At 37.4% G+C, this 17,152-nt stretch overlaps 1 protein-coding gene across 1 annotated transcript; it reads right to left on the minus strand.

Moving 5' to 3' along the window:
* Nucleotides 1–12,194: 12,194 nt before the first annotated feature.
* On the minus strand, nt 12,195–13,782 carry LOC133730503 (uncharacterized). The gene is made up of 2 exons (XM_062158081.1): nt 13,270–13,782; nt 12,195–13,094 (listed from the first exon to the last, which is right to left on the minus strand). Exons 1-2 carry the CDS (start codon nt 13,780–13,782, stop codon nt 12,195–12,197), a joined length of 1,413 nt encoding a protein of 470 aa, XP_062014065.1.
* Between the last annotated feature and the right edge of the window lie 3,370 nt (nt 13,783–17,152).

Raw genomic sequence — 17,152 nt, forward strand, 5'->3', positions numbered from 1 at the left:
AGAACTGACTAGGTAGCTCCCATGGATTATACTTATAGAGATCGATTTCTGTGATCAAGTGTGCTGGAAGTGGCCGTGAAGTGACTTTTCTTTGCAGGTAGTGAACAATGAGTTCTTCATCAGATGGATGGAATCTGAAACCAGGAGGTAATTGGAAATTAGGTGAAGCACTAAAGGTTGGTTCTATCTCCATGGAAACAGAGAATTGAGAGAGAAGTGTTATTGGAGATTGGAGGAATATAAAAGAAGCAACGATAATATCAAGCAAAACAGTTGGAAATGTAAAGCAATGTTTGTGGAAGAGGCATTATATATATGTGCATTTTCATGCAGATACCGACATTAGGTAAGATAGTTAACAAAGTGTTGATCCCTCTCTCACGTAAATACTTGAACTCTTCAAAGAAAAGGAACGAGGGACAGCAACCTATTTGGATTTACATATTGGAAGTACATTCTTCGAACCAACCTGTTTGGATTGAGTGATTCCTTGGCAATACTTATTTTAAAATAGAGCATTAATTTGGTGAGTACAGTCTCAATTCGATGTAATTTATCTCTTAATTTTATAAATTAAGAATGAACTTTTTACGCCAATTAATATTTTTACATGTAACTAGCATGTAGTTAATGTGCATTATGGATATACCGAACATGTATTACAGATGAGGAGAAATCAGCTGATGAACTGGCAATACCAGAATCTCATGAGTATATCTTATTTATCTTGCATGGTGTAAGAATAGTTCTCTTGAATTATACTGATTCTACGTAATTTGTTTGTTTTCTTTTACCACTAATAATGTAGCATAACTTTATTAGATGACCATTGCACGTACATCAAGAATTTTAAGTTATTAGAAGATGAACCAATAGTGAATTTTAAGCTAACACTATTCTTCTAGTGTAGTTAGCAGTGTTCCCCTGGTCAGCAGCTGACCATGGGAAATTTGGTCACTCACCGTCCGATTGAAATCGGACGGTTGACAGCTCTCATCTCAGATTTCATCACTTAGCTGTCAACCGTCCGATTTCAATCGGACGGTGAGTGACCAAATTCCCCATGATCAACTGCTGACCAGGAAAACACGGCTGTAGCCATGTATGTCATGATGCTTATGAAGAATACTAAAAATGAGATAGAGAGAGAAACTTGAAGTGGAGCAGAAAAAGATGTGGCACATGCAGATTGGCGATTTGCAAGACATGACCGCTTGGGATTGAGGCTTTCATTTCATATCATATCATGTCGTTCCGGAATTCGCACAAAATCCAATTTACCTGGTGCCCTAATGCTCTTTACAAGAGTTTGATCCATTCTTACTTATGATGTTTCTTATGTTCAAACAATAAGTAAAAATAAAATTAAAAGGAAAAAAAAAAAAAAAGTCCTAAATCCTAATCCTAATAACCATATTTCCCTTCATGCATATTTGGGTGGGTCCTACATCCCAGAAATCGTGGATCAATCACAATACTTATTACTTAACAGTAGTTAAATTAAATTATTCTTATCAAATGAAAAACAATAGTTAAATTATTTTTCATGTGGTGGTGGCTACTGTAGTGATTTTCTTTTTCATTGTTAGCTTGAAATTATCACTGCTGTAGAGGCAGTAAAAACACTAAATATTTTACTGCATGTTTTTCAACCCAGCATTGGTGCTTAAATTTGGCTGGGACTCTGGCTGGAATCAGTCCGATAATGACAAACATTTCTATTGTCACTGCATGCATCATTGTCTTGGGTGGTTCTAAATCTTAAATCGGATTATGAAATGATCCTCTTAACACTTAAATATTTCCAACAACATAGTTTTCCACGAACCAAGCTTATGTTAAGCAATAGAGAAGCTGTACACGTGTCCACAGCTTCCCAACATGAACACTAATTAGCATTATATATCATAATTCCTGCCGGTAATACTTTCCTTGTTTGCACGATTGGTCGCTGTCTTATAAAGCATTTTCCAAAACTACATACTCGATGAGTTAAATAAGTGAGTTAATTAAACTACATACTCATTATCATATATAGAGGCTGCAATGATGATGAGCGCAATACCAACAATGATAACGATGCTCAAAATGACTACATGCAATTGTTGTACGGACGATCAACGATCAAGATCACTTTACCCCATATGATGTAGACCCAAAAGTAACTTTTTCCTTTCTTTTATAAATATTGATATGTCTCAAGTCTCAACTACGGTCGAAGATTATATAATTTTACATTGGAGAATGATATACATGCTCATTTTTTTATAATTCACAATCCATTTAAAAAAAAAAAAAGACATAGTTCTGGGAGTGTGAATTTAACTCTAAAAAAACAAAGAAGTGTGGATAACTTGGGAGTTGGGAGTGTAATATTCATTCTCCTTTACATTTGACTCAAATATAATTAGTTTATAGGTAGTTCGGTGCAATACTTTGTTAACGATGTCTTATATTTCTGATATAAGTCGCTACTCTCAAAGACGCAAAATTTTGAGTCAATTACATAACGTGAAGCATACACGATCATTTGCGACTGTAATGAAAGCAACCCAAAACCAACTAAATCTCTTTAAAGAGGAACTATGTCTTCGATCATATTATTGCATGCATGCAAAAATAATTCACCTACTTCATAGTTAGGCTGGTCTACGTGCATGAGGTACTTAGTAATATTAAATTTCATGGGAAATCAAACTTATCGACATCCATTTGACTCAAATTAATGAATTGGGCACTAAGCTACAAGAACTTTTGTTTATTCTATTTAATCCAAAGCCATCAATTTTGCTTGGCTGGTTATTAGAAGATAGCTATATATTAGAGTTAAAGACTCGAAAAGTATAATTATATGGAAAAGCTAGGTAGGTTTCATTACCTTCGATGACAACATCCCCGATGAAACCCAGGTCTTACTTTGTTCCGTCATACTCTTTCTACTCGAACTCTATCGATCTGCTGTTATATAGGGATGATGAACCTTGTTACAATCGACTCGGTTATGTCATGTTATGTGAAGATTGACGGAGATCGAATCCTAGGTGGGTTTTTGTCTTTCTATGTCTGAAACAAGGTCAACGTTCTCTTGTTTGTTAGGAACGTGAACGTGGGGACGGTAAATGATAATTTAAATCAAACATTACACAACTATGAAACCCGTGGAACATACTATCTTTAGCGTTCATAATTACTCTATTTGGAATTTTGGATGGAGCTAGGAAGGGCATTCCTGAGTACTCTATGGTATTAGGCATTGGTACTGAAAGTTGGTAACTAGTAAACAAGACTTTGATGTAATTTATTAAGGAAGACAACAAAAAAGTCAAACAACTCAAGCTTAGGACCATACCCATAACAGGGCCAATCCCAACCAACGCCTCTTTCCTGATGAGATCAAGTTCATCCCTAAACCATGCCACCGCAAACGACGGCCTGCACCACCAATAACCACCACAAAACGAACCTTCGAAGTGCTCACGTTGACCATTTGGTCTTAATTAGCATCTCTAAGCCTTCGAAGTCCGAAAGGCTACGCAAGAATTAAAATCCAGTTTGGCCCTAGATCAGCAGCTTTTTCAACGCTCAAAGAAGCATCTTTTGAGTCCTAGAAGAATAACATCAGATCGAATCAAAATCTGACCGTCAATGCACACAAAATAAAAGGACCCTCCACTTTGATAAATGGTCATCCACTCTAAGATCATGTCCTCACTACATAAAAACGAGTAAACACTACTGTCGTTGGTCGACATAGAAATTTTCCATGGAGCCCCTTGCACAGCGCGTGACCTTTTAGGACGACGTCGAGGGCAAGGATTATTGCCTTCATCACTCGTCGACCCTAAGAATGGGAACCCACTTAACAACAAGTCGGTAACCTTGCCAAAGACGACTAGGGTTGTAAAGGGCTACACTCTCTCCTCTCTTGTTATGTTAAGCAACCTTTTTTCTTAAACGCTCTGTCATATGTGAAGCCCAAATAACTATTATTGTTAGACATGCTCTTAAAAAGTGAAATATAGCTAAATGTTTATAAAACTCTGCTAACCATTGCTAGTTATTTTAAGTGATTTGTTTTTAGCAAGAAACATCAGTATTATTAATGAAGCAAAATTACACATAATAGCCAAATTTCACATTAGAGTTTAGACAAGCAGACAACGTCAATAACTAATCGAACCCTTGGACAACGCGGTATCACATCCAATAGAGACCCAAGCCAACAACTGAACCATTAGAACATATCAAACCCAAAGTAGAGCACCAAAGCCAGGCTTTGAAAATCAATACCCAACCAACCAAAACATGGACTTGCGCTATAACAAAAAAGGCGCCTAGATGACCACCATAATAACTTTCAAAAACTACCATTTCCAGCAAGAGCACATCATAGCCAAGAGTGTTGTCCACATGCTGCCATACGGTTTGAAACCAATGTATAGAGATGTAGTAGTCAATAAAGCAATTGATAAAGAGAGAAGCTATACGTAGCAAAATGAATGGAAGAATTTTTGAGTAAAGACATTTGCCATCAAGCTTGACAATTTGGATCGAAGGCAAGCCAATTTCACATGGAGATCAAGCCTGTAATGAAGATCAAGGTTTTACTTGTACTATAAATAGAACTTTCTTGAAGAGAATAAGAGAGAGCCAGAGAGATAGGAGAATTAGAGACACATTGTTGATCTTTGTTCTTCTCTTTCTTTAGCTACTTTGTATGATGTACTGTATTGTTTTAAGCATGTTTTCAATTTGTACTATTATTGCTAATTACCTTAAATAAGGTTAAGGAGGAAACCACATTATGAAATAAGTTTCATTTATTTATCTATCGATTCTCATAGTTATGTTTTTCATGCCTATGACTCTTGCTTCAAAATACATTAATAAAATATTTGTTCATTTCCCCTCTAATGTCATGCATTGTTGGTAGTTTGGAAGTCACTTTTATTAATCCATGCTTGGCTTTGGAAAATATTAAATATGAACTCCTTTGGATCTTTTGTCATTCAAATGATTGAGCTTGTTTCACATATGTGCTTAGCACACAGTTTGATCCATCTTTTGTAGATTCAATAAATTTGTGTACATGTGATGCTTTGCTATTCATAAGTAAGAAGCGAAGAAGAGTCTACTTTAGATCCATTTCATGCAAGCAGTAGATTGATTTTGCTACTCCTAATTTGGGAATTGGTAGATAATACTTAGAGATTTATTGAGTAATGTGGTGGAATCTGATACCGGCCTTAGTTATTCGTCATCAAGGTAATCTTTATCCAATTGTTTTGTTTTAAAATTTCAAGTTTAGCAAAATCACATCCAACTTTTATTCAACTAGGTTAGCGTTAAATTAATTTGGGTTCAATTAGTTTTTCCTGTTTCATTCGTTCCCTGTGCATGGGTTCGACCTTGATCACACTTCTATGCTACAACCGATTCGTGCGCTTGTGAGTTACATTTTAAAACACATCACTTTGGTTTTTTGGCTACTAATTAGGTAGAAGTTTGTTCTTTATTCAACGTACTTTTTTTAATGCATAGAATTTGCATGGTTGGTCATAGCATGCATAACTTCTTACATATCCCAATCATATCTGGTGCTTTCTTAGATGCACTTTTGCATCCATCTGTATCCTTATTAGGTATTATTTTACGATGCATTACTGCTGTATTGTTTACTATGCTTTTTAGTTTGATGTATTTTCTATATCTATCGATTGTATTTCTTATTATCTTTAATAGATTTGTCGTCTTTCAAAAAAAAAAAAAACTTTCATAATAATTACTTATGAAGCCATATGAGAAATACTGGGTGAGGGAAGAGGAGAACCTGTATACTATTACATGGCACCACTACATGAAGTTTATTTATTATCACATAGAGTTGTATATTAATTTGTTGATGTATTAGTTACTAGTGGAATCCATAATATCTATATATACATCTTGAGAAAAAATCTGACATTTAGATATATTTATTAAACATTTCTTCATCCCTGTCACATTATAACGTGATCCACTACTGCATATGGGGGATTGTATTGTATTTGAATTTGTGCAGACTTTTTTAAATGACAGACATTTTGAAAAGTCCACAGACTCTTTAAAAAGTTGATAGACTGCTCTTGATTTCTTATAACTAGTGTTCTAAAACTCGGCCACCCAGGCTGCCTAGGCGCTGGGCCGCGGCTTTCCAACTCAACTAATGACAAATCGGCGTTGTTGGGCGGACTGGGGTTAGGCAGCCGCCTAGAAGGCCTAAGCAGGTGACTAAGTGCCTGGGCAAGGGTGGTTGGGTGCTAGGCGGCCTTTCAAGGTAGATTTTCAGGTTGTTTCATGGAGTTTGACGAGAGAGAGAGAGAGAGAGAGAGAGAGAGAGAGTAGCTAAACCGCAAAGTCAGAATATGATCGTTGTCGTTGTCGTTATGGTTTCCAGTTCTTTTGAATGGTTATTGAAGAGAGAGATGAGAGAGAATGTGGAGCTGATGGCTACTGCCTACTGGTTTTGCGCAAGAAAGAAAGAGAAGGGATTCCCATGGGGTACTTTATTGTTTCAAAGAGAGAGAGTACAATAGAATTAAAAACTGTGTGGCTGCTATTAAGTCAGGAGAGAAAAAAAAAAGATCAGATAGGCACAAAAGTGGTCAGGCCAATAAGAAGCATAATTCAATAACTGCTTTTTTTTTTTTGGATAATTGAATACTACGGCAATGCTACCTCTACTTAGTTAAAAAAATAGTTAACTAAATAAATATTTACTTAAATGCTATAAACATTAAAATTAATATAAAATAAAATACAAAACCGCCTAGTCGCCTCCTAGGCACCTGCCGGCCTAGGTGTCTGAGCGCTAGTCCCCTGTCCACCGCCCAACTAGCGCCTAGCGCTTTTTAGAACCTTGCTTAGAACCATTGATTTTAGCCTTAAATTTTTTATTGATTTATGAAATCTATATATTTTTTTTATCATGAATGACTTCTATAGATTTCCCAACATGTACAAAAATAAAATATAAAAAACAAAACCAATGCAACCTAAACGCAAAACAAGATAATAATTCGTTGCCTCTTCAATGGTCAAGCCTCTTCTAGTGGCATTGACTCAAATGAATGATTATTACTTTGTCCAGTTAGTATGTTCTCATTTCTCATTTCAAACCAGCATAAAGATACAATATAGATTACTTGATGTTGATGTTAATTATTCTCATCATTTTTTTTTTCGCCAATTAACATATATCATAACAATACAATGGCCACTGTCTTGATCTAATAAATTGAAATTCAATTTTTTAAGCTTTCTTTGAACCGTAAATATAAATTCAAATCGATAAGAATAATAATTAAGAAGACACAGTTCAATATTTCATAGCAACACTATTCAAGGTTTTAGGGGTAGACCACAATATTTGGGTTTTAGGGTTTCATAAATCATTTTTATTGCTATTAGGGTTCCACGTATCACAATTAAAAAATAAAAATAATCACGTTCAACAACTACAATGAAAAGACAATAAAACCAAGAGAAAGAGGGATGCCGGAGGACCAACCTCTTCGCACACAGAGAGAAGAACTTGGATAGACTTTTACAAATCTTTGGTTTGGTGATTGATTGGAAAATTATTGGAGTTTGATATGTATACTTAACACTACAAAATCCATAATTATCCAAGATTTTCTAATTCCATTAGTATAAATGATATTTAGAATGTCTCTATACTTTCATTCATTTTTAAAAGTTTTAATTGAATACCCTTAGACTTTGGTGAAATCCATGAAGTCTTTTAAAAATCCTGATTGAATGCACTTAGATTTTCATGGACTGCTATGTAATGACCTAGATTTTCGTATTAAATTCTTGTATTTTGTGTAAAATTAATAAAAGTCCCAATTGGTACAAATTATAGTTTCGATGCCTTGTTCTTATGATTGATCGAGAAATAGAAATGATTTTAGACAATTATTCGCTCGGAATGCTTCGATTCAAGGGTTGACTTTTTATACGTTAGGATTTTGTGAAAACTTCCTTCACAGAAATCGTAGAGCGTGTCAATACGAGTTCGTGGACATGAGAAATGCGAAAATCAAAGTTCATATGAAGAAGTTATGGCCAATGGAAAAGGTTTCCATTTTTGTATAAAGGGAAAAATTTCAGAAAAATTGCAAAAAAGCCCTAATTTCCAAAAATAGAAACCGGGCTCTCTCTCTCTCTCTCTCTCTCTCTCTCTCTCTCTCTCTCTCTCTCTCTCTCTCTCTCTCTCTCTCTCTTTCTCTTTCTCTCTCCCTCGAGCTGGAAATCGCCTCCCACTTTCGTCCAGCCATAACTCCGTCGTCTGGGTACCATTGGCCGCTCCACCGATCCCAATATCTTCATCCCTCCTCCCTCTTCAAGTATGTGGCAGCTTTGTGGCACGGTTCGAGCTATAGAAGGCGTAGCAAGTGGAGAAGGGTAGTGGCGGCGCTGCTTCGGGGAATCATTGGAACTCTCGATTCCAGCCACCTTTGGCGCTGATTCTTGAGGGCTTTTGATGCCTAGGAGATGTACATGCTTCCCTCCAAGCGGATTGCAACGACTTGAAGTATGGAGGTCGAATTGAGGATTTGAAATTATAGGGTTTCACCGATTTGTTGAATTTTCGAGGTAAATTCCAACCAAATGGCTTATATTCAGACTTTGTGCTAGTTGTGAAAGTTGTTGTACATGTTGAGATGAACATTTTGGCATAGGTTTCATGACCCAATTTGGGGGTTGCAACGGCGCGTGGAGCCCACGCTCAGCCACTGCCAGCGGCACGTGGCGGCTCGGCCGGCCAGTTTTTCGAGTTCTGTTTTCATAATTGTCACCTACTCGTCGATACGAGTTTGTTGATATATCATGGGAGCATGTTGTGATTATTCGAAGCATGCTAGATTTACGTAATTTCGGTTTTCTCAATTCCATGAGGATCCGACCGTTGGATCGTCTTATAATTTTGAGAAATTGATCTTTGAAGTGTTTCGAAGACCTTGAGAGGTCTCGAAGGAAGTTTTTTCTCGATTGAAGAAATCTTTGGTTTTCGGTTCAAATGCTAGGTTCGAACTGTAACCGCTTTCGTCTTAATCGTGTGCTAAGTTGAGACCTTATTTTACTTAGCTGATTGACGGAGTGTGTCCTGTACCATATCTCGGCTGTATGAGAACACAAGCGGGATTTAGAGGTGAGTAAATATCACGTGGTTCATTTATGAACCGAGTAACATTATTGTTCGGTTTAATTGCTCAATTGCTCAATTGTTTTTTGGAAATAAATATTTTTTTAAATTATATGAACTTGATTGGCTACGGTTCATAGATAAGTAAAATGATATTTGATTATAAAAATAATTTTCTCGAGTTTTGCGGCTGTGGACTATAGTTGGTATTAGTGGCATTTCTGAGTGGATGACTATGTATATATATATTTACGTGAAATATATTTTGTCGGTGTGGCATTGAGATAGCATAATAACTGTGATTTTATTCTAGTTATTGCTTTGAGCATTTACTCTTTTCGGGAATGCAATATATCATGTAATTGTTAATTATATTATGCTGAAAGAGTACTTGAGTTTTGGGTGTAACATTTTGAGTCTTGTGTGACTTTTCAAATGTTTTCGGTCTACGGATCTGGTGTCACAGTAGTGACAGAGGCAAATATATCGGATACCATGTCTTCGGCCGGGTGACGGGTTACGATTAAGTTAGAGCTCTAGTCTGTCTGCCATTGTATGTCATGGGGGTAACACATGGGTTACTTATGACTCATGAATACACGTTTTTAAAAGAGAGTTTCAAGTGGTTCCTTTCTTTTATTGTCCATGAGGGACCTAGGTTCTTACTAATTTGTGGAGTTGATTTTGGGTTGCTTTACTTATTCTTGAGTTGAAAAATTGTTACGCTTGTGTTGTTGAGTCTTTTTGTTTGAGTTTACTCATACGAGCTTAAGAAGCTTATCGGGTTTGTTGTTTGTAACTCCGTGTACTATTCCATGGTGTATGAGTTATTCCTGCAGGTCAGGACAACCAGGGTTGAGATCGAGACGTGTAGTTGCAGCAGTATTAGGTTCAGAGCCTATTTTGTTATCGTACTGCTGTTTGTAATATGCTCTTAGTGAGCTTTACATTTTACTTTGATGCTTTTGTGTTTATATAAACACTTGGTAATGTAATATTTGACTCTAGTGATTGAGTCTGTATTAACATTTATGGTTTCAGTTTGTTTTGGGGGTTAGTTTAAATGAAAAAATTCTAAGCTTTTGGGTGATTTGTTGAGTTATCGCGTTTCAGATTTGAATCCCTTTATTCAAAATTCGGGGTGTGACATGTTAAAAGTCTATACACCCAGACTTCTAAAGTCTATATATTTCTTTAAAAATTTCACTATTTCTATATACAATACACCCCCTGTTGCGTTATAACGTGACTCCGCTACGAGTTAGTTTACTACTACATAAACTTGTAAATTAGTTTTTGATGTATTAGTCCACCAATGAAATTCATAATTCCTACCTTTTGAGATAAAATATCACATCGAGAGAGGTTTATTGAACAATTTGATGGGTAAAGTGAACTAAGTCATTGAGGTGAAAAACTAAAGACGTTATACATTTGCTTAACCATTGGCACACCACATATATAATTAAAAGAATGAGACGCGACTTCTCCTTCCAAATGTCTTTTTCCGTTGCTCTTCATTTAGAAAGGTTACATTTCTTTACACAATCCTCTACTAAACTACATTTCAGCATATCACGATGACAACATACTGACTGTTATTCTAGCTAATTACAGCACATACCATTAATGTAAAGGCTTTGTCCAAAGGTAAGTGACTAGGGAAATTGAATTATAGCCATCCTTTGTTTGTTCGTGGCTTACTGTTATTCTAGCTAGTTAGTTCGAGATCCTACTTGTTTAAAGGAATTATGAAAACCTAACCAAATTATTTGGAATTAGAAATCACCTCTTAGAGCAGCTAAACTCTTAGAGTTTTTATCAACAACAGTGTGTAAACTTTTTTATATCGGACATAATGGTACCTAACTTTAAAAAATGATCAAAATATTTCCTAAACTTTTAAAAACAAATCAACTTGATACCTTGTCTTATTTTCCGTACTTCTTTATTAAATTGATCATGTACGGTGCATGTGAGGTGTTTTGTGGGGTTATAATAGTATTTTCATACAAAAACTGTTTTTTAATTTACTTTGGAGATTCTCTTCTTCTTCTATCGTCTACCTCTCTCTCTCTCTCTCTCTCTCTCTCTCTCTCTTTTTCTTTGTTTCTTCAGAATGTGGGAAACTTTCCAACCTTTTTGTTTCTAAGATGGTGGAATTGAAATTGAATGGAAGATATTGATTCTATATAAGAAGAAGATTGAGTTACAGACGGTTAATGGCCCCTCTGACCGCAAATCACTTCAATTTCTAGGTTTGATTTTGCATCTGTGCATCTTTGTATTTAGTTCTAGATTCCAATTCTGTAATTTTTTTGAATTCGAATTACAATTTTGTGGTGTCATCGGCGGCGCGGTGGAGGACAAGGCTGGCGGTGAGACCATTGTATTTTCACGCAGTTCCATTGCTTAATGACCATTGATCCAACTGCTTTTACATAAACAAGAAAAAAAAGCTTGGGTTATAGATGCAATATGCAAAAGGAAGAGGATTGCATAGGGCCCTATATGTACACACACACGCAAGCACGCACGCGCACACGCACATTAATTCGTTGATATACTTTGATCTATCTTTACTTTTGTTATTTTTTTAGGATTGCACAATTACTTGCAATCATTGTAATACAATTATTTGTCTTCAAACTACTTTTATTGTTTGAGGATTGCTTGCTTACTTACAGTCCTTGTCATAGATATATCAAAGCAAACAAACCTTAAGGTCAAATTTTTTAAATACCCTAAATAACCCTTCTATTTATAAACTCTAAAAATCTGTAATCTAATGTATAAATTTTAGAATAGTAACTTATAAATATAAAAAACAGAAAATGAAAAAAAAAATCACAACGTGGAGCAGTTTTTCTTTTTTGAAAATAAATTTCATTGAATCAATTAACGATTACAATCGTTTCGAATGGCATCCCTTATAAATTCGGGAGCTATGAGAAACCAGTTTGACTATCACTATTTCTTAAGGCATGAGAAGCAAATCCATGAGCTACTGAGAAGCAAATCCATGAGCTACTGTATTTGCTTCCCTTGGTACATAATTAATTCTATAACCACCATGATTTTGCAGCATTAGTCTGATCTCATCAAGCAACATACTCATTGTAGATAAATCTGGTTCAGTTGAATGCAAAGCTTGAACCAATAAAGAGCAATCAGATTCAAACAGTACCTGTTCATGCTGTAATGCCACTGCCAAATTTATCCCTTCCTTTAACGCCATCAATTCTGCATGGAAAGGCGACGTTACTAAAGGGAGAGGTCTAGCAGCACCAACTTGAAAATCACCATTAGCATCTCGGATCACAACTCTAGCACCCCCCTTTCTTGTTGCCGGCTGGAATGCACCATTACAATTAACCTTCACCCAATTCTCTTGTAGTCTTGTCCATGTCACCAATTGTCTCCTAATCTCCGTTGGCTGCACATTTACTTTTTTGAATTCCTCATACCAACCCATAGTGAGCAACACAGCCTCAGATGCATGCTGTCTCTTATGTTCCCACAATTGACTGTTCCTGTTTTTCCAAATCCCCCATAAGAGCATCAAACACCTAGCTATCTGCTCCTTTGTCAAACTATTGATTACACCCAAAAACCAATCTATAAAATTGTCGCTCGGCCCAGTAGGCAGCTGTAAACCAGCTCTATGCCAAACTTCCTGTGCATATGGACAATCAGCAAAAACATGCAAGCTGTTTTCCAAAGTATGCAGACACAATAAACACCCCATCTCTCCATTATAGCCTTTAGTACTCAATCCCACCCGTGTAGGAAGAATATTAACCGCTGTCTTCCATGCATGTAGAGCTACCTTGCTAGGTACTTTAGCATCCCATGTTGCCTTCCACACTGCCTTATAAGAATCAACAAGTGGTGGGGGGGGGAGCTAAAATTAAACCCAAAGCCAAATCACGAGCAACAAAGTATGCACTATTTGTAGTAAAGAAACCCTTCTTGTGAAAATGCCAAATTTGTCTATCACTCTGTGCATGCCTTGTCAATGGAATGCTCAATATCAAATCAATATCAGTTTGGGTAAAGTACCTAGCAAGTAAATTTACATCCCAACTCCGAGTAATTGGATCAATAAGCTCCTCAACAAAACGGGGTGCATCATATGGAGGAGGTGAAGACGGCCCTCTGGGGTACACATCTGGAATCGAATTATGGTTCCATATCTCAATATGCTCACCATTCCCAACCTGCCATCTGAGGCCCTGAACTAACACCTGCCTAGCTTCCACAATGCTCCTCCATGAAAATGAGGGTGTATTCCCTAAACCAGCTATGAGATACTCACCATTAGGAAAATAAATAGCTTTATACAATCTAGCTATCAATGAATTTGGATTCTGTAGCAACCGCCAACTTTGTTTAGCCAACATAGCCTTATTAAACCAATGCAAGTTCTTGAAACCCATACCACCCTCCTTCTTAGGAACACATAACCGTTCCCAAGATCTCCAGTGAATTTTATTTTTCTCCTCTGAATCCCCCCACCAGAAACCGGCACATAACTGATGCATATCATCACAGAGACCCAAAGGGAGCATATAGCAGTTCATCACATACATTGGAACAGTTTGAGCAACAACTTTAATTAGAATTTCTTTACCTTCTCTGCTTAATAATTTGGCTCTCCAGCTGACGACTTTCTTTGTAAGTTTCTATTTCAAGTAAGCAAATGCAGCTGTCTTTGATCTTCCAACATGGGTAGGCAAGCCAAGATATTTCTCATGTTTATCCACCGTTTGCACCCCAAGGATATCTGCCAAATACAATTGCCTGTCCATACTAACATTCTTACTAAAAGCGACATTGCTTTTTTGTAGATTTACTCTCTGCCCAGAAGCTATCGCGTAGGCATATAAAATATTTCTGAATTGCTGACATTCCTCTTCAGTTACAGCGCCAAACAAAAAACTATCATCTGCAAACAATAAATGATGCAAAATCGGTGCAGTAGGAGTAACCTTGATACCTTGAATCCATTGCTGCTGTGCAAAAAACTCAATCAGAGAAGACAACCCTTCAGCACATAAGATAAATAGATAAGGTGACAATGGATCACCTTGTCTAATACCCCTAGATGGTCGAACATAACCCCGGACTTCTCCATTCACTAAGAAGGAATAGCTGACTGTTTGAATACTAGCCATCACTAGATCCACCCACTCTTCTGCAAACCCTAACTTTAACAGGATCTGTCTCAAAAAATTCCACTCCAGCCTGTCATACGCTTTACTAATGTCAAGTTTTAGAGAGAAATACTCAGCCCCGCTTCTCTTCTTATGCAGAACATGAGCCACCTCAGTGGCCACTAAAGTATTGTTAGAGATCAACCGACCTGGTACAAATGCACTCTGTAATAATGGAGATATAACCTCTCCCAAAATCTTCTTCAATCTATTGGCCAACACTTTAGAGCAAATTCTGTATACCACATTACATAGTGCAATAGGCCTTAACTCAGTCATATCTTTCGGGGCCTTCACCTTGGGAATAAGGGTGACATGAGTAAAATTCACCTTTCTGATAAGATTTCCAGAAACCAGAAAAGAACGTACTGCCCTACAGACATCACTACCTACAATGTCCCAATACTTCTGGAAAAAGAAAGGAGACATGTAGTCCGGACCCGGGGCCTTGGAAGGATGCATCTGAAATAATGCTGCTCGAATTTCATCATCTGTATACGCTGCCAATAATTGCTGATTCATCTCAAATGTAACTTTGGATGGACAGTATTCAAAATCAATTCCAAAGCTGCCTCATTTGTGCCTTCCGTAGAGAACAAGTGACGATAATACTGAGTCACTACATTCTCAATATCATCTGGTTCCGTTACCCAAGCTCCATCTGCATTCTTCAACCTCTTGATCGTATTCCGTTGTCTCCTGTTTGATGCTCTTCTATGAAAATAAGCTGTATTCCTATCTCCCTCTTTCAACCACAGTGCCTTGGATCGTTGACTCCAAATAGTTTCCTCCTCTGTCAACATCTCCTGTAACCTGCCATGTAATTCCTGCTTCTCAACATTCATCGCAGCTCAAAGGGGGCTTGTAACAGTTCATCCATCCTCGCCCTAATAGCTCGCATCTCCGTCTGTCGAAAGAGAAAAGTATTACGCTGCCATGTAGCCAACTGCTTCCCTGTTTTCTTAATTTGCTGACAAACCTTTTGCATAAGGTCCCCTTCAGTAGCCCCCTGCCATCCATTCTGAACCACAGCCTCACAATCACTATGCCGTGCCCAAAACTGTTCAAATCGAAATCTATGTCTCTTTCGACTTGTCTGCGTTACAGAGTCATTACAAATATCAATCAAGAGTGGACTATGATTAGAGGAACTCGGGTGAAGGTGTGTAGTGCGTGAGTGCCTGAACAAATTGCGCAACTCCACGTTCCACAAACTGCGGTCTAACTGTTCCTTCGTTTGATGATCAGACCACGTATACGGGCTGCCGTAAAACCCCATATCAATCAAAGAACAATCTGTAATGGCCTCCCGGAAAGCTTGCATCTGCCCAAGCCTCCTAGCCCCGCTGCCAGACTTCTCATTGCTATCCACAATCTCGTTGAAATCACCACACAGCAGCCATGGTAGATTTATCTCCGCCGCCAACCGCCGCATCAGAGCCCAAGTCGCCCTTCTGTCCCCAGTTTGAGCAAAACCATATATACCCGTAAGCCTCCATTCATCAGGTGAGCCTCTTACCCCCACAGTCACGTCGACATGCCGTATGGAATATTTTCTCACGTTGACTGGAACATCATTCTGCCATAACAGTGACACACCCTCGAACCATTCCCTTTCGGATACCCCAAACACTGGTCAAACCCGACCTTGATTCTCAAAATTTCCAGTTGTCTTTTATCACAAAGAGTCTCGGAGAGGAAGAGAATGTGAGGTTTCTCTTGCCTGATTAAATCGATCAACGCTCTGCGTCGATAGCAGCCTGCAATGCCTCTGCAATTCCAGGTGAGAACGCGGTAAGCCATCACCGCCTTGTGTGCCGCTGTCGTGGCAATACTCAGAGCGCCGTTGCGACTCTGCTAGTTTTTTTTTTTAGTTTATTCAATTGTGTTTGGTGATAGATTGAGTCACTTGTTATTGGAGCAGTTTTTCTTAATAGCATTATAAATGCAATAACATTTATTTTTATTTTTTTTTTATCAAAAGAGGTCAGCAAGCAGTACAAAAACGAAACACCTCTATGAGGTCGACTGAAATACAATTATTTGTCTTCAAACTACTTTTATTGTTTGAGGATTGTTTGCTTACTTACAGTCCTTGTCATAGATATATCAGTATTAACGGTGCAAACAAACCTTAAGGTTAAATTTTTAAAATACCCTAAATAACCCTTCCATTTATAAACTCTAAAAATCTGTAATCTAATGTATAAATTTTAGAATAGTAACTTATAAATATAAAAAACAGAAAATGAAAAACAAAAAATCACAACGTGGAGCAGTTTTTCTTAATAGCATTATAAATGCAATAACATTTTTTTTTTTTTTTATCAAAAGAGGTCAGTCCATTATATAGATTCAACAAGCAGTACAAAAACGAAACACCCCTATGAGGTCGACAGAAAGAATCGTTTCTCAGAGTACCCTAAAACAATAACAAGAACCCAATAAATACCAGTGCACCCACCATGTAGACAATTCACATACCATTATTTCAAATAAAGACCAGTAGCCTTCGAAGCAAGAATAAAAAAAAACCCTCAGAAGATTATGTTCTTTGCGACCTAACATAGATTTAAACAATAACTAGGGCCATAGAGACCCAATCCAGCCAACCCCACAACAAATGGGTAGCCCAAAGCAACTGAAACCCTAGCCCAAAAAAGGATGGCCAAGAGGCCTAAGTTCGTCGCCCAGATGGCCCAGCCAGTCCTAGATTTGGAAAGAACAGGGCTGCTGCTGCACCTTT

The sequence above is a fragment of the Rosa rugosa genome, chromosome 2, assembly GCF_958449725.1.
Source record: "Rosa rugosa chromosome 2, drRosRugo1.1, whole genome shotgun sequence".
Lineage (NCBI taxonomy): Eukaryota > Viridiplantae > Streptophyta > Magnoliopsida > Rosales > Rosaceae > Rosa > Rosa rugosa.

Excerpts from the sequence above, each read along its gene's own strand:
- LOC133730503 (XM_062158081.1), bottom strand. The coding sequence starts at position 13,782 with ATGTATGTGATGAACTGCTATATGCTCCCTTTGGGTCTCTGTGATGAT. Across the intron at positions 13,095-13,269 it reads CAATTACTCGGAGTTGGGAT|CTCCCCCCCCCACCACTTGT; the intron begins GTAAATTTACTT and ends GTTTAATTTTAG.